General features: G+C 39.5%; 1 protein-coding gene across 1 annotated transcript in view; it reads right to left on the reverse strand.

Moving 5' to 3' along the window:
* Positions 1–19,664, reverse strand: part of LOC142151386 (insulin receptor-like) — a 151,557-nt gene that overhangs the window by 18,075 nt on the left and 113,818 nt on the right. Inside the window, exon 6 of the mRNA XM_075206980.1 lies at positions 14,466–14,680. Coding sequence (XP_075063081.1) covers positions 14,466–14,680 — 215 coding nt within the window. The remainder of the gene's footprint in view (positions 1–14,465; positions 14,681–19,664) is intronic.

Here is a 19,664-nt window from a genome sequence, read left to right on the forward strand (position 1 = left end):
GAGACTCCCGCATTTTGCGAGTCTCCCGGACTCCCGGGAGAGTGTGGCAATCTCCCTAATTCTGCCCACTTCCTAGTGAAGTGGGCAGAATTAGCTCCGAAACGCCGCGATTCCCGGGGAATCGCACAGTTTGGCCCCGTCCCCCCGCTGTCAAATGACGCATTTTGCGTCATGCCGTCACGGGGGCGGGTCGAAAATGACGCGCATTTTGGAGCCCCGCCCCCGTCACGCCCACCTCCCATGACAGGCTCCCGGAAACCAACTATTCAAAGTTGGTAAGTATGGCATTAAATGTTTAACTGTTAAAAAGATTATCGAAAATCGGTGCCAGAAGCTAGTAGTAGTCGATGCATAACCTAAGCTCATATAGGCACTATATTGCTGTTCTGTTCTGGCTATTTAATAGTAACAAAATAAATTTAAGAAAAGTGGATTTAGGAATAAAATTAAAAAATCACTAGTGAAAACAACAAATAGAAAATGGTTTTCAGAAAAACAACCCTAGTGTTTTTATAACAAAGTTAGGGGATATTTATGAAAACTGGAAAAGGTGCTGTAGCCCATGGAAACAAACAGAAATGTATTTTTATTTTCTAAACTCTAGAGAAATCATAAGAAGAGAAAAAAATTCCAATCTTAATAGCTTTATGACATTTACTTGTGACAACAAGCATTATAATGTCTTATACAAGTGGTGGGCAAGCGCAGTCCTCAAGTGCTACCAACAGTTCATGTTTTTAGGATTTCTGTCTGTAGAAACAGCTGGGATAATTACAGACCCAGCCAAATAGATTAACTCAGCTGTGCATTATTAAAGAAATCCTAAAAACATGAACTGTTGGTAGCCCTTGAGGACTGAGTTTGCCCACCACTGTCTTATATTATTTAATACTAGGATCTTGATATTTATCTACAAATGCTATTTGTAATACTTTTTCATTTCGAGAGTCAAAGCGTACTGCTGCTGGGACTATCAGAGATTTACAATGTGCTCCAAAAATTTAGGAAGACTAGGAAATAACTAGTGAATACTTACGCTTTCTTATAATGAAACATGAACCCCAACAAGTCCCTGTGATCAGGAGGCCAATATGGATCCCACTTAATCAACACCTTATGTTGGGTTGTTTTTATATAGTTAAAGCGCAGAACATCATTCTCACCTGAAAGATAAAAAAGGAAGTCAGGGATTAGAGATAAACTTCTTATATGTACCTACGTTTTGCATCCTCCTAGGCCAATTTTTTTTTCTGGTGCCCCCAAGCCACCCTTCACCATGTCTGTAGTTCTCCATGAACCCAGTTACCACTGTATACCATCTGCACAATCAGTGAAAATAAATCAACCATAACTGAAACCCCAGTTACATTTTTATAAGATTTAAATAACAAATAGAATAGAAAATAGTGGTCCACATTGACATGGCGGTAAGAACACCTCTTTCATCCCTACTAGTACACATGTTGGGGGGAATATAAGCCAGGTGCATACTTGGGGGAGTTTCCAGTTGCCCAGAAAAACCACTATACTTGAGTCGCCAACCTCCTGATGCTTGTTGCACCATATTGCTATAGGGAAGGCAGCACACAACCACAATGAAGAGTTCAGACTACACCCCATCATTAACTGGGTGAGTGAAACATTTATTTTAATATAGGAATGCAGCATTTCCGTCGCCGGCAGTGGGAGAGGGGGCATGGCCACACCACAATGCTCCAACATCAGTTTCCCCCTTTCCCACTTCCATTAGAGATAAGATTGTTTGATATGTGTATCTGTCTCCCCATGTTTGCCCTGGCCCTCTCCTCCCATCCTTGTTTATGTGTGAGAATGTATATGCATATCTCTCTCCCCTTTGTGTGTCTGTATGTGAGTATGTACATGTTTAGATATGTATGTGCGCCTATCACTCTCCACTTTGTGTATTTGTCCCTCTCTCTGTGCTCTTTTTTCTGTTTCTGTCTTTTATTCATTTCTAATGTGTGTGTCTCTCTCATTCCTGTATGTGTGTGCCTCTGCCTCTGCGTTGTGTGTGTCTCTGCACTCCAACCACCTCCTACTGAAATCAACAAATGTGCAGGCACAGATTATTTTTTAACAAAATAAAATAATAAAGCATCTTCTTAATGATATTATATTAATAATGATATCACCATTCTGAGATGGCAGCAACAGAACAGGAAGTGCACCGCTACCGATAGTCATGATACTTAGCATTTGGCGACAATCCTTTAGAAATCTATTGTTTGCCCCTGCAAGCAGCTTTTTGCATAAACATTTAAACAGATATATACATAATGTATAAATATTAATAAGTTAACATTGAATCTGATTAAGCGGGATTCACAACAACGTCCTGCTTCCCCTTTCAGTACCAAGGTCTTCTGGCTCGATTTCCGAATTGGAGACCAGAAGATGCGTTGCCTCCTGAGAAACCAAGAAGGCAAAGTGTCACACCAAAGTTCTGAGAGCTCTGGCGGTGGCAGCATGCGGACTGTCACTCTGGAGTCTGGATTTAAGCCGACTGGAGCCAAATTCAGCTTAGAGTTGGTACTAGACCTCAGGGACCAAAGGGTATATTTACTAAACTGCGGGACTGAAAAAGTGGAGATGTTGCCTATAGCAACCAATCAGATTCTAGCTATCATTTATTTAATACATTCTACAAAATGACATCTAGAATCTGATTGATTGCTATAGGCAACATCTCCACTTTTTCAAACCCGCACTTTAGTTAATATACCCCCAAGTCTTGAAGGTCAATTTGGAATAGTGATTTAAAGATAAAATCTTTTAGCCCAGCATTAGATGGGTCAGTACCAATAGAGGGCTAAGCCCTCCCTTGCTCTGGCAGCATGGACAGGCAGATGGACAGACCTCCTCATCACTGCAGTAAAATTACAATGTTGAAACAAGTTCATTGTAGCGTTAAATAAGGGGAACAATCTGAATTGGTTAAAGTTAATAATTTACCCCTACAGTTTGTCTGTGTTATAAATGTGTAAAAGAGGACTTGAAGACTTTATACCTTTGAGTTGTTGGTGCTCCCCTTCACTGGAACAACCTCCCTCCCTCTGTCTGTCCCCTAATCTTGGCTCCATCAAACGGGCTCTCAAAACCCATCTGCTCCTTAAGGCCTACCAACCATCCACATAACCTTATCATTCTTATAACCTCACCCTTTCCTGTCTCCTCTTGTACTTAAACCCCTTTACTGACTCCCATTGTGCTTGCTGTCTGTTTGCCCTCCCCTTAGTATGTAAGCTTGTATGAGCAGGGCCCTCTTCCCTTCTGTCTCACTTCCATTTCTTCTACTCCTTTGTCACTTTACTTGGAGATGTTGAAGTTTTGGCTATATTCGTTTTACTCTGTATTGTCATACCCTTGTATACTGTCGGTACTGTATTTTTGTATTTTGTACGGAGCTGCGGAAACCTTGTGGAATCATATAAATAAATAAATAATAATAATAATAATAATAATAATAATAATAATAAGGGAACTCTGACGTGTCCTCCCATCTTTTAAAACATGCAAAAATAATACTACTTCATATTTAGTAAGTCTGGCCGGTGACAAATGTTTTGTGCTTGGTTTAAAATTTCTGTCACAGCGTGCAGTACCATTAAGGTAACTGGGTGTCCTAGCACAATATATACTCTTTTCAAGCACTAAAGCAGCTGCAGCTACTGCTACTGCTTTTAACACAAGTTGGTGCTGCTCGTATGATTGCGTCTAATTGTGCAGAGTAGTATGCAAGTAAACTTAGCTTGCGACCATGTATCTGTGTCAGTACTCCTTGTGCATGTGCACTGACTTCATGACAAAATATTGTGAAAGGCTTGTCATAATCTGGCAAAGCCAGTGCTGGCGCTGAAGTTACTTCAGCTTAAAAAATTGGTTAAACATTTGGTTCTGCTCAGTGGAGAGTGTAAATGGCTTACTATCATCCAGAAGTGCTAATGCAGGAGCACGGATAATAGTAGAGATGAGCGGGCTCGGATTCCGCTAATCCGAGCCCACCCGAACAGTGCGGATCCGAACACTGTTCGGATATTTCCGGCGGGCAAAATATTGAAAACGTGGCTCTGTCGTCCAAGTCTCGTGTCGAATCTCGCGAGGGGTGGGAGGGAGGGCCCAGAACAATTCCATCTTGTACCTCTTTTTTTGGCATTATATGCTCAAGCTACCTCGGTGCAACCTTTTGGCCTAAAAACAATATTGTGAGGTGTTCAGAATAGCCTGGAAATTAGTGGAAATGATTGTTATTGAATGTTATTGAGGTTAATAATAGCGTAGGAGTGAAAAAAAACCCACAAAACTGTTTTTTAGCACTTTTTATGTTTTTTTCAAAATAAATCCGAATCCAAAACCTTAAATCCGAACCAAATCCTTTCGTCAGGTGTTTTGCGAAACAAATCCGAACCCAAAATCTCAAGCAAATCCGAATCCGAATCCAAAACACAAAACACGAGACACCAAAAGTGGCCGGTGCACATCCCTAGATAATAGCTCATAAAGTCTTAAGTCTTTTCCACTTATGTACAAACATTGAATTCTCATCGATGCATTACCATACCCATGAGGTATTTACAGTATATGACGATTATAGTACAGTTTAATAAGGGTAGTGAATGTCTTTACATTGATTGACTCAAAACTATTATGAGGAAAAGAATAAAAACCTTTTGTTATCTATCATAATTTGACATTACATTACTTTCTTTTAAACCATCTAATATAAAATTTGGTTAACAAAAAGAAACCAGAAATATGAAACATGAAGGCTACATGAATCCCTATGTCTCTGCAACTTCACTGTTGGTTCTGCTGTATATCGGGAGCAGGTCAGATAATTTTCAGGCCTTTGGGATTATCGCAAAGCCTTCTGGGCTTATGCTATTCACCCCTATATTTCATATCTATAATGCCTAATATAGGCCAAAACCTTACAGGACCTCTTCATTATATACTTGTGTGATTTCAAAGGTAAAAAAAATTAAATAAAAATGCAAACACAAAAATGAATCTTAGAGGCCAAAAAAAGGCATCCACAATCCTTATCAGTTACTCACTGGTTTCATTTGTCCAGATATAGATGATATCACTCTTCGCTCCATATGATCTTCCCCTTTCATCTGGTAAAGATATCAGGGTCTTCACAAATACTGCATACTGTGTCCAGGGCTTCAAGTTACGCAAAAGATACCCTGGAGAGCGGGCTGCCTTGCCATCTGTAGTACGCGCTGGGGGATCCACATCCACCACTGTCCAACTATCCTGGTCATCAAACTCTGTTACATTTTGGTATGGTCTGCAATGTCAAAGCAGAAAAGATGCAGTGACTGTTACATTTCTCAACTATTTATGCACTGCAAGATTTTGAGACTTATGAAATACCCAATACCATTTAAACAGTGGGTTATAAGCAGAAATTAATTTGAATTGTACTACTAGTAAATATATTTTTTTTACATGGAAATAAAACCAAAGAATCCTAGATAAACAGCACACTGATGTCAATTACTATACTGCATGCTCTGAAGAGTTGGGATAATTTTCCAAATTGTCATTCACAGATTATGTCCTCCCAGTGCCTTAAAGAGTTTATCCATTTTTGAACAAACCTTCTTCCATAAAATCTGCCTACATAGTATAATAAAGGAGGGTCACCCCAGACCACAGCTCCTTAGGACCCAGTCCATCCATAAGACTTAATCAGAATCCACAGAGATCTACTGAAGAGGATACGAGAAATTGTAGCCAATGACAGGCTGTGGTGCAATGCAATCTGGCACAAGCATTCAGGTAATGGGGAGTTCATGGGTTCATAGTCCCAACATGGTAGAGGGGGGTGGTTGCATAACCACCAGAGCCATTCTATTTATTCAGAAAATAATATAGAATAAGTTTACTTTTTTATAAACTGTCTTGTTGACAGCAGAGTGACTTTTTCCAGCTCTTTCAACAGTTTATAAAAATCACGTTTTTAAAATAACAGGTAATCATTTGCCTATACTTCCTGTGTAATTGCTAGTAGTAGCAAAAATTAATTATTATTTCAATAGTTACTAACATTATTATTGTGCTTGCTTAGCAGAAAATTATAGCATTTATTATTACTACACACATGGAATGGATTGAGATATCTTTGGCTAAAGAACTTTGCAGTGAATAGCAGTGTGTTGAAAAACAGTGATTAGCATTGCTGCTTTAGCATCAATGCTGTGTGGAGTTTGCATGTTCTTCCTGTGTTTGCATGTGTTTACCCCAGGTGTTTTTGTTTCCACATGCAGTCCAAAGTCACACTGGTATGTTACTTGGCAGCTGATTAAACTAGGCCATAATTAGTGCATGTTTGTGTGTCTGTTGTAGGGAAGTGCCACAGGTGGGGACTGACGTGCCTGAGTAAAATGCTCAGATTGTGCAACACTGTGGCTATATAATGGCAGTATATAAATAAACGATGATAATTATAAGTTGGGAGAAAAAATATATATATGTGTCTTGCATTAAATGTTTAATTGTTAAAAAGATTATCGAAAATCTGTGCCAGAAGCTAGTAGTAGTCGATGCAGTGTAACCTAAGCTATTTTATAGTAACAATAAAATAGATTTAAGGAAAGCGGATTTAGGATTAAAATTAAAAAAATCACTAGTGAAAACAACAAATAGAAAAAAAGTTTTCAGAAAAATAACCCTAGTGTTTTCCAAACTCATTTTTATAACACAGTTAGGGGATATTTATGAAAACTGGAAAAGGTGCTGTAGCCCATAGAAAAAAACAGAAATTTTTATTTTGTAAACTCTAGAGAAATCACAGGAAGAGAAAAAAAACTCCAATCTTAATAGCTTTATGACATTTACTTGTGACAACAAGCATTTAATGTCTTATACTATTTAATACTAGGGTCTTGATATTTATCTACAAATGCTATTTGTAATACTTTTTCATTTCGAGAGTCAAAGCGTACTGCTGCTGGGACTATCAGAGATTTACAAGGTGCTCCAAAAATTTAGGATGACTAGGGAATAACTAGTGAAAAAGAGGGATAGGCTGCGCTTCCTCCAAATATATGAAGCAGCCAACTAGTGAATACTTACGCTTCCTTATAATGAAACATGAACCTCAACAAGTCCCTGTGATCAGAACGCCAGTATGGATTCCATTTAATCAACACCTTATCATTGGTTGTTTTTATGTAGTTAAAGTGCAGAACATCATTCTCACCTGAATGATAAAAAAGAAAGTCAGGGATTAGAGATAAACTTCTTATATGTACCTACGTTTTGCATCCTCCTAGGTAATTTTTTTTTCCTGGTGCCCCCAAGCCACCCTTCACCACGTCTGTAGTTCTCCATGAACCCAGTTACCACTGTATACCATCTGCACAATCAGTGAAAATAAATCAGCCATAACTGAAACCCCAGTTACATTTCTATAAGATTTAAATAACAAATAGAATAGAAAATAATAGCCCATATTGACATGGAGGTAGGAACACCTCTTTCATCCCTACTAGTACACATGTTGGGGGGGAATATAAGCCAGGTGCGTACTTGGGGGAGTTTCCAGTTGCCCAGAAAAACCACTATGCTTGAGTCGCCAACCTCCTGATGCTGGTTGCACCATATTGCTATAGGGAAGGCAGCACACAACCACAATGAAGAGCTCAGACTACACCCCATCATTACCTGGGTGAGTAAAACATTTCTGTTAATATAGGAATGCGGCATTTCAGTCCCCAGCAGTGGAAGAGGGGGCATGGCCACATCACAATGTTCCAACATCAGTTTCCCCCTTCCCTTCTTCCATTAGAGATAAGTTTGTTTGATATGTGTATCTGTCTCCCCATGTTTGCCCTGGTCCTCTCCTCCCTTCCTTGTTTATGTGTGAGAATGTATATGCATATCTCTCTTCCGTGTGTGTGTGTGTGTCTGTATGTGAGTATGTACATGTTTAGGTATGTATGTGCGCATATCACTCTTCACTTTGTGAAGGCAAAGTGTCACACCAAAGTTCTGAGAGCTCTGGCGGTGGCAGCAAGCGGACTGTCACTCTGGAGTCTGGTTTTAAGCCGACTGGAGCCAAATTCAGCTTAGAGTTGGCACTAGACCTCAGGGACCAAAGGGTATATTTACTAAACTGCGGGTTTGAAAAAGTGGAGATGTTGCCTATAGCAACCAATCAGATTCTAGCTATCATTTATTTAATACATTCTACAAAATGACATCTAGAATATGATTTGATTGCTATAGGCAACATCTCCACTTTTTGAAACCCGCAGTTTAGTTAATATACTTCCAAGTCTTGAAGGTCAATTTGGAATAGTGATTTAAAGATAAAAAAAATTTGCCCAGCATTAATTGGGTCAGTACCAATAGAGGGCTAAGCCTTCCCTTGCTCTGGCAGCATGGACAGGCAGATGGACAGACCTCCTCATCACTGCAGTAAAATTACAATGTTGAAACAAGTTGATTGTAGCGTTAAATAAGGGGAACAACCTGAATTGGTTAAAGGGATTAGTTATAAATGTGTAATAGAGGACTTGAAGCCTTTTATACCTTTCAGTTGTTGGTAAAAACTTTTATGAGCAGTAAACATCATAAGTGCTAGGATTCTGCTTTGTTCCTGTGATCAACAGATAAGAGCTAACACTATAGTCCATTTCCCGGATGTCTTGTGTGTTGAACCCAGCATCCTAAGTCAATACTCTGCCTGCCACCCAGCAGTCCTGATCGAAAGTAAGAGATCAGGAGGAGCCAACCACATGTCACCAGCAAAGAGATCTGTAGCATCTATATATAATACCCAGCGGTAAGGTGAATGATCCTGGTAGTGACAGCGACTATTTTCCTATAACTGGTGCACAGTTAGCACTGACCGCCTAGTATCCCTAGTAGAAGTGGTCAGTAACAGCAGGTTATGGATTATAATTGGGAACCCCAAGACAAGCAGTAAAACCACAAATAAATTGTTGAGAGAAGACAGTGTGGCAAAGTAATCCCATCCTCTCACAACGTTGCAAGGCAGGTGATGATGAGAGGATGGATAACAGTTTAGGTTACACCTTGGGTAAGAAAAATGCGTGTTCTAAAGATATATGTATATAAGATGGAGGTGACCGGACAACAAGAGAGACCGGATCAGAGGGTAAATCCGATGGTGAAGTCAAGGATAACAAGGCATCGGTCCTGGGAGATGGAATAAACCACTCTTCTCCATCTCCCGACTATCCTGCATTGAGAACGGCTTTTGGCCTTAGCACTTTACCTGTTACCCAGCAGTCCTGATCTAAAGTAAGGGAATTAGCATGACTGCTATTTCTGAGGAAAAAGAGCATACAGTGCTGGAAGGGGACTCACAGAAGTGTATATCAATTAATATAAATCATAAGTATATATCCAAGGCAATATGTACAAAATTCACTTTAATAAAATAACACATAAAAACCAAAATTGGCAGTGATCGTATCCAAAACAATAAAATATAATATATGTATCAAAAACAATACTGCAGTATTGGTGGAAGGATTAGTGATAATAGAAATTATTCTCCACGTCTGGTCGAACATAGAATCATAGTAGTGACTTGAGCATAAGAGCCATATATCAATCAGATGTGGATGGAAATGATAAGTTAGATGGAGTTCAGGAGATATCTCGGGACCTTTGCTGCAAAAAAGGAGGTTTAGCATAGATATCTCGCACTTACAGTCTCCCTGCTGGGTCCACCTGGTGTGATGCAGTCCTTCCACAAAAGATTTCCTATTTCATAGGCTCTATTAGGTGATAAGTCATAAGAGTACCTTTAGAGCTCTCTGTAGACAACGTTATTTTGCATCTAAGACTATAAAAAAAGATTTGAAAGATGGTAACCCAATTGTGTTAGAGTCTGGGGACTCTAAAGGCTTAGCCTTATTAGACAATTTGTGGGAAGAAGGTAATGTAGAAGATTTAGATCCACAATACAAAGTCTTGTTTAATATCACCAGTCAGATTAATAAAGTAGATGTATTGAAGTTCAAATAGAAATTTGATTTTTACCCAATCAATCAATAACGTCTCCCCATTCAAGTTCTCTATCAAAACACTCTGGAAAATTTGAAGTCATTATGCAATGATGGTATAAATGATAGCAGGAAGACTTTGGGGAAGAAAAATTTGTCCAAATCAAAAGAAAGCTCTCAAAGTCTGCAGAATGACACCTCCCTTTTCATTAAACAGGCGGACAAGGGAGGGGGAGTCGTGATATTAGATAGATCAGATTACATCAAGGAGGCAATGCGACAGCTTAATGACTCAGTTTTTTATTGTGTTCTAAAGAGTGATCCTACTAAAATATTTCAAGAACAAGTGAGAGTTCTCTTAGAGAGGGCATTATTTGAGGATGTTATTACAAAAGATGAGTTTCTGTTTCCTAAAATATCCTATTACTCCAACTTTTTATTATCTGCCAAAGATCCATAAGTCACTCACCCATCCACCTGGGAGACCTAACATTTCTGGTTTAGAATCACTTACATCCAATCTTTCTTTCTATGTGGATCATTATCCTCAGCAGTATGTGATTGCCCAAAAATCTTATATTAGAGATACTACGCATATTCTTCAATTGACTAAGAATATCAAGTGGAGACCGAGCCCGGGTTTTCTGACTTTAGATGTACAAGCTCTCTATACCCATATTCCCAAAAAAGAAGGTGTAAAAGTTATTGAGGATGTATTAAGAAATGATGAACAATCTTTAGTTGGACACAATATTTTTTTGCTTGAGGTAATTCAATTTATTTTGACGCATAATTATTTTTCATTTAATTCGGTCATGTTTCTGCAAGTTATGGGGACGGCCATGGGCACTAGGTTTGCCCCGAGATATGCCAACCACTATATGGGGGTTTTCGAAGAGAGCCACCTGTGGGGTGGGCCGTTCGGGGCAAATCTGGTGCTCTATGGCTGTTACATCAATGATTTATTTATTATCTGGGAAGGTGGATTTGATTTAGCACTTTAGTTTGTGGCATATTTGAACTCAAATTGTTTTAAATTAAAATTCACTTATCAATTCAGTACAGTTGGGATGAATTTTTTAGATATGACTTTTTTTGTGAAGGACGACCACATCTTATCAACTAACTATAGCAAACCTGTGGATTCAAATGCCTATCTCCACTATGCCAGTGGTCATCATCGTCCCTGGATAGACAACATCCCAAAGGGACAGATGTATCGAAATCGCCATAACTGTACGGAAGTTGATGATTTCAAGAGTTAAGCACCTCTTTAGGGAAAAACTTTTATTGATAGAGGCTATCCTAGAGTACTAGTAGAGGTAGCTAAACAGTCTTTATTGAGTAAGAATAGAGACTATCTATTAGTCTCCAAAACTGAACAGAGAGAGAGAGAGAGAGAGAGGAAGAAAGTTTGGAAAGAAGGGAATTTTCCGTTATTTGTTTCAAAATAGAACACCAAATACCACACCATTAAAATGATTACAGATAATTTCAAGATCTTGCAACAGGATTTTGCAATTTATGAATTGCGGTACGACCTTTGTAATATACGTATTGGAGTGTCCATGTGGCCTTAAATATGTGGGTAGAACTACCTGTCCCTTGAAAAACAGATTTAGAGAACATTGGATCAATATAAACAAGGGACTGCTGACACCTGGAGAGTCTAGAGACATTTTGCTGAGAAATATAAAAGTGATGCATTGGCTGTCACTTTAATAGGGTTAGAAAGATTTGATGTAACTAGTAGGGGAGGCAACAGATACAAAAATCTCTGTCGAGGTGAAGCTATGTGGATATTTAGGTTACAGACCCTATTTCCAGAAGGTCTCAATGAGACAATTGAGTTCAATGATTGGTATCAATAAATGGGGTTTGGTATATTAGATAGATCGCAAAAGAGATGGAACCTATAACCATCTATGATCTGATCGCTTTTGAAGCGCAATTTAGAGATGAGCGCCCCCATTGGTATATTTGTTCCAGGTGTATTCATGTTGTTTTTATTTTTTTATATTCATATATATTTCTTTCCATTTTATTAATTTTTCCATTTTATTGAGATATCCAAGGCAATCATTTGTTATTACATGTTACGTGTTCAAAGCCATTCATATGACTATACTTATTTATTGTTTTTTATGGTTGTTCGGATATTGAAGAGTGATACACTTCAATGAATAGAATTAACAGACATTGAGGATTCAATCAAGCCCATATAGAAGGGGCTATTTAAAGATCGTTAATCAGACAAAGGGATTGAGGCTTGAAAAAGTCCACACGAGTGGACAAAACGCGTTGCCATTAACCCCACACCTATCTGCAGATTGTTGGATTGCCACTAAAGGTACTCTTGTGACTTATCACATAATAGAGCCTATGGAATAGGAACTCTTTTGTGGAAGGACTGCATCACACAGAACTTTTACAGGTGCGCACCTATCCCGTCTGCTGGAGCCAGCACGCCGACACTATCGGTCATGGAGGAGAGCAATCGAGAATCTATTTAAACAAGTGGACCCAGAAGGGGGGACTAAGTGCGAGTTATCTACGCTAAACCTCCTTTTTTGCAGCAAAGGTCCCAAGATATCTCCTGAACTCTGTCTAACTTATCATTTCCATCCACATCTGATTGATATACGGCTCTTATGCTTAAGTCACTACTATGATTCTATGTGGGACATTTACCGGACGTGGAGAATAATTTCTATTATCACTAATCCTTCCATTAATACTGCAGTATTGTTTTTGATACATACCGTATTTTTCGCTCCATAAGACGCACTTTTTCCCGAAAAAAAAGTGGGGAAAAAGTGTGTGCGTCTTATGGAGCGAATACTAAAAAAAAAGCCTTGTACAGATCCTTAATCGAGAATACCTGGTTGCCGTGGGGATGCTCAAGCGTCCTGCTGCCGGGCGGATGTCTTGATTCTTCAGTGGTAAGTGTGCGCATGCGAGTGACGTGGTGCCGCTGAACGAGCGGTTGTGAAGTAGCCAGCTGCCGCATCCGATTAAACTGTTTCTTCATGGTAACCCCTCCTCTCCTTGTTCCCAAACTCCCAGTGAATCCAAACTTCCTGCCCCGCAACTCCGACTAATCCATAGGGCTGGCAGGCGGGATCAGCCCGAGCAGGCCCCCGTCATAAAGTGCACTAAGCTCTGGGCTCCTTAGTGGGAGAGAGCCGACACCTCCCAGCCACACACGCAGTCCTCACTCCTCCCTATGGGCCTTCCTCCTCCTCCTCCCTCCCCCAGCCGGTCCCTCCTTCCCCGGCAAACTTCGTGTGACAGCAGCTGACAGCTATTACATCATGCTGGGGATATTGTGAGACCTACTAATCAAGATAGGTCCAATCATTGTAATATGTCATTACAGTTACCTACCCACCTGCCTAAGAAAATTCACATCACAGATAAATAAGAGTGATATATTTATTCCTTATACATGCTTAGCACCCAGGTCCTGATTATCCAGTAGGCTCAGGCTGCAGCCTAGGGTGTCAGGCATTTTGAGGGTGCAAAAAGGTAACTTCACAATCGCTCGGTCAGCGGCACCACGTCACTCGCATGCACACACTTACCACTGCAGAATCGAGACATCCGCCCGGCAGCAGGACGCTTGAGCGTCCCCATGGCAACCAGGTATTCTCAATTAAGGATCTGTACAAGACTTTATTATTGTTATTCATTTGAACACATGGACTGACACCTCATAGCCATATTAAGCAGTGCCATTTGGTTCAGAATATTTGAGATTTGGTTCAGAATATTTTTCTTTCCTGTTTTCCTCCTCTAAAAACTAGGTGCGTCTTATGGAGCGAAAAATACGGTATATTATATTTTATTGTTTTAGATACGATCACTGCCAATTTTGTTTTTTATGTGTAAATTTTGTACATATTGCCTTGGATATATACTTATGATTTATCAATTGTTATTTATATTAATTCATATACACTTCTGTGAGTCCCCTTCCAGCACTGTATGCTCTTTTAACTCATTGTTCCTATTTTATGGAATGCAAGACCATCCTATATACAGCTGCGTTTGGAGACTCAACATCTAGTATGAAGTTATTTTAGTGCCAGGTGATATCAGCTTGTTGTTTATTTCTGAGGAAAAGCAACTATGAACTCACCAGACTGTGTAGTGAGATACCATCAAACCTCCAGCCTGCATAATCCCATACCTTCCCATCCGTTTCTGTTACCTTGATTATCCTGCAAGTCATCAACCCACCTCCCTTCTGTTCAACTTTCTTTTTACATGTTTTTTTCCAAGCAGCTATTGCAATGGTGTACTTGTTAAAGGGAAAAAAAGGAAATTTCTAAGTAATATTATTTTGTATCATATATTTTGCCTGATATTATTTTGTTTTGAAATCTTCATTAAAAAAATAGAAAATAAAGAATATAGCTATAAAAAAATAGAATAAAAAAAGGGGATACTCACAGGATGCCTGGTCCCCGTTAGTCTTGGTTGCAATATCATTTTTGTCCTGCCGCCCTTCTGCTCCAGTGATGTTCACCATGTCAAGAATTTCTCTTAGACAGAGTCGCGGGTTGTAATGAAAAAAAAGCTTTCCTTTTTGAATTGTTAAATTGTGCTTTTGCCAGTCCCATAGTTGTCGCAGGTTGGTATTATCCAGAGCATAGAAGGAATAATCACTGCAATGTATAATAGAAATTATTCAGTATCCACAAAATAATTTGTTTTCTCTACCTATGATGTGCAAGATGCTTTGTGATACCTGCACTTACTACAGCCCTGGATATGGTCTATTTACATAAACACAATACACAACAATATATGATTATTTCCACTCAATGCAGCTTTGGGTCTAATCTATACATATATACATGGCATAGCACAGTGTTATTGTTTCCAGTCATTACAACTCTGGGGATTACCTTGTGTATTGTACAATTAATGTATTTGAAGAGATTAAACTCCAAGATAGAAAAGGTGACTGGGATCACATTACATGTTGTGCAATGTTGAAAAGTCAGCTAGAGAGGGTGCAAGGGATCAAGCTGTATGTTGTACTGTACAGTCTGTGTATTTTAAGAAATCGGGCCAAGAACTAAAGAAAGTGCAAGTAATCTCACTGTGTGTTGTACAGTGCAATGTATTTATGTGTAGAGCTATGCCTCAGAGATGTGAGTGAGTGGAGGGCATGACATTTTGGGGCATATTCAATTAGCTTTCCGGTTTGCAGGATCGCGCCGGAACGGCCTGCGAAGTCAATCCACGGTACCGCAATAACGTGGATTTTCGTTCGCACCCCATAGGGTTGCGTACGAAAATCCGCGTTATTGCGGTACCGTATTACCGAACCGGAAAGCTAATTGAATATGCCCCTTTGTGTTTTACATTTCCCCTGAATGCACAGTGCTACATAATATGCTGACTGTTTCTAAGTAAAGGAGAATAATAATATTAGATGTGTATAGAGGTCAGACCCTCCCGTCTTTCTAGCTCTGGGTCTCACCACTTTAGTTTAAGTTATCTGTAAAACAGGTCTGATTTTTCGTCTTCTTTTTCCTCTCTCGGGCACGGATACATGTTTGGACGCAAGTCCCTTTGCGTGCCGTATCATGCATGAAATTGCTCTGTGCATGCTCAGAAGTGGACTTTACACCAACGAACGCAACTACATGCAATTTATGTCTGAATGCAAATGACACCACTGCCTACGATTTGAAGGGTGGGGAAGGGGTGTATGAATGTTGGCAATGTACAGTAAGGGAGTGCCAATGTGGATGTGGGTGATTCAAACTCGTACATTTTTTTTTTTTAGCCATATTTGCACCAGCTATAGGGCAGGTGTAAGTGCCGACTGATAGTGATGACTGTCATGGCATAATCTATATTAAACTACAACTGTGTGTGCAAATAGATAGCACATAACATGTGTATGCAAGTAAGAGAAACTATAAAAAAAAATGTACAGTACGCATTAAGAACATCCCGGGGAGTTTGAAATTCCTTCCTGTATAAAAGAGAGGCTCTGACACTAAACTTGTGTCAGAGCAACGGGTTACTTACCTTCTGACTCCAGTGAGTTCTGTTTGTCCTTGTGATTCTACAGTCTGCTGATTCCATCTTGTGTACCAGACCCGCTTGCCTGCTGTAAAACTCTCCTTGGATCTCCCTTCTGCTGTACAGTCATCTGACCTGTGTACCGAACCCAGCTACCCTTATGACTATTCTCTAGCTCCATCCCTGTGTGGAGTTGGCAATCTGAATCATGTACCGGACCAGGCCAGTTTTCTGACCACCCCTTCTGCATCTCCTCCCTGCAGAGTGTCAGATGTAGCCCTAATCTCTTCACTCCAGCATCTCCTAAGGAACTACCTTTGTTTATTTGCTTTGTTGCCAATTCTCCTTTCCCTGTCACGTCTGGGGACCAAACCATGGTCCGTGATCTGCAGTCTCCTAGCAGAAAAATCCATCCCATCTTGCGGTGGTTCTTGGAGAAGACCAGGGGGGCATTAGTCTAGATTTACACAGGCCTAGCAAGACACAGAGTCTAAGAGAACTCTCTTGAGCATAACATATACATATATTGTGGCAATTGGGATACGTTGCCACCTTCTACTAAAGGAAAAGTGGTGGTTTCCCTGGGAAACCACAGCCTATAGGTGCAGAGAGGGTTAAATCTGCACAAACACAGCACAGGAGACTAAGTGGAGCACCTGGATCTAAGCAATCAAGGAATCAGCTGGAGTAGTGCTGGGGTGGATCCATAAATAGCTATCTTGTGTTGTGGGTGGGAGACTGCTGCCAAAAAGTGGACAGTGACTAGTAAGGGACCTAACTGTGATAGCCAGTGTTTAGGGTTATGGGACTATGTTTATTTCTGTGAATGGTTTATTTGATTGCTGAAGACATTGCCAAGACTGTTTATCCATTCTGATATATATATATATATATATATATATATATATATATATATATATATATATATATATATATTTATATATATATATATATATATTTATATATATATATATATATTTATATATATATATATATTTATATTTATATATATATATATATATATATATATATATATATATATATATATATACACACACAAATAAATATATATATATATATATATATATATATATATATATATATATATATATATATATATATACACACACACATATATATATATATATATATATTATATAGATACATGTATAATTGTGCATGTAAATATATATATATATATATATATATATATATATATATATATATATAGATAGATACATGTATAATTGTGTATATATCTCTCTCTCTCTCTCTCTATTATATATAGAGAGAGAGAGATACATGTATAATTGTGTGTGTGTGTGTATATAGTGTCGAAGTCAGCAAATTGGATAAAGTCATTTCCATTAAAGTCGAGCAAACTAGGTTGTCTTTGTCTGAAAAGATGCATACGGTACGCTACGGCGTACAAGGGCACGCTACGGCGTGAAAGGGCGTACGCATCCACTACACGTGGCAGCAACAATAATTGGTCTTTTACCATACATTCGCACAAACATGCATACTAATAAAACAGTACACATTAATGGTAGTTGCAACACATAGTCAGTTATGTCGAAATATAGTAGTATTTATATGTTATATTAAAGTTACATGCATATTAGTGAAATATATACGGAACAGGTTGAAGGAATCATATCATGAGTGGTATCATAATAAACCTCTTTACATTTCCTACTGTTTGGTTCACTCTGCGAAGGAATCGCAGAGTGCATACACAAGTTATGAATGATAGGGAATTATGAACTACTTAAGACTAAGGAATCTTGGCGGGAAGAGCCGAGCATACCCCCTGGAGAGATGACCCCCTCCTTTGGATTCCTTGGGATGAACTAGCCAATGATTGACAACCCCTTGGACCTTCCTGAGACCTGGACCAATAGATGCAAGCTATACCATCTTCATTGTATTACTGTATTTCTGTGTGTATATAAGCAGCAGCTTCACATCTAGTGTTCAGAAATCTTGTCCCCAGACTTCAGGATTGAATGACTGCACACTGGATCCAGAGCGCCTGCGATAAGTAACGGCTGTATTTATTATCACTTCGCGTGAACATATTATTCTACTTGTTGCGAATAAATCTTTGTGCGTTGGAAACACAAATCGAGGTTCGACAATCGTTATTGGTTAGCGACAATACGCACATAACAATTTGGGGGCTCGTGAGCTTTGGAGGTTTCGTTGCCGATGATACGCAAGACCAACGGATTTCGGTTCCGCAACAAAGGGTGGAGACGCGTCATATACGGGTAAGAACGCAATGTGTTCAAAACCTGAATTTTACTTTGTGTTGTGAAACCGAATGTCCGTTTTGCATTGTCTAGGGCATGCTAACTAGAACCTAGGGACAAAAGAGAAAACTGTTTCTTTTTACTGTCATTGTGCGTTTTAACTGTATTGCAGTGCTTAGCGTATGTGTATTTCCTGCTGTGCATACGCGAACTTCCGGTAGATTTGCCACGTGGTTAAACAATCGTTTTAATAGTTATTATATGTATATAGTATAATTACTTGTGAAAACCTCTGAGACATTATTACTGTTACTTTTGATTACTGGAACTTTTGATTTTCTGCGCAGAAAAGGTGTATAGTGTGTGATTTTGTAACGTAGATACACTGTTTACTATTCATTGTGCTCAGTTGCTGTCTGACAAGGCGGATTGCCCAACTGAAGGACGGTATACAGGGCAGGTATACCGAATGCGAAAACCGGGTTTTCGCAAAGTGCTACCAATAGATCGCAAGGTTTGCTAATAATTAGTATTGGTAGGCAGTGCGATCTAACCGCACCGTTAGTGCAAATTGGTGAAGCAGCTAGGAGGAATTATACTGGAAAGGCAGGTTGATTTTATCAACTTGTGCTCCCAGCGATAATAAACTCAGCAGATTTTGTGGTGAGCCAGGGTATCGAGGAGCTGATAGCCCTTGGGGCCCACAGTGATATTTCTGTGTTAGGGAATTCTTGTTCGGAACAAGAGAAAGCGAGTGGACGCGGCTATCTGGAAATACGTTCACAAGGGCATTAGAGATCTCTAGCAGTGATTGTAGCAACAGAATTGAAATTGTTGGGTGGAAAGAACAGAGCATTGCGGTGTGTCTGTGTTCCACAGAGAAGAGTATTGTTGGCCGGAAGGAACAGAGCATTGCAGTGTGTCTGTGTTCCATGTAGATTGGAGTTGTTCAACATGGGTGCTAAGCATACGCTAGAGAAGGTCAGTGTACTGCCCAAGGAAGGTCCTATTGGTTCAGCAAGGTTTCTCATGTGTAAGAAATATGGTGCATACGCAACTGTGTATTGTGACACGTGGGTCAAGATGACCAAAGATTGTGATAGGCCTTTCCCAACAATAGGAAGTTTTAATGCAGAGGTACTAAATACTGTAAAAGATAAAGTATGGTTGATCAAGTGAACGAAAAAGAGAAATAGAAATAATGATTGTTTAAAATTGTGGCAAATGGAAGGTAACACGTGGCAGAGCAGCGAATGCACAGCGGAAGTAGGCGTGGCTAAAAGCGCGCGCACAACGGACGTGGCCGTTGAGAAGCGTGGCGAACGCAGCGCAAGCGCACCCCCGCCACCTACTG

This window comes from Mixophyes fleayi, chromosome 1 (assembly GCF_038048845.1).
Source record: "Mixophyes fleayi isolate aMixFle1 chromosome 1, aMixFle1.hap1, whole genome shotgun sequence".
Lineage (NCBI taxonomy): Eukaryota > Metazoa > Chordata > Amphibia > Anura > Limnodynastidae > Mixophyes > Mixophyes fleayi.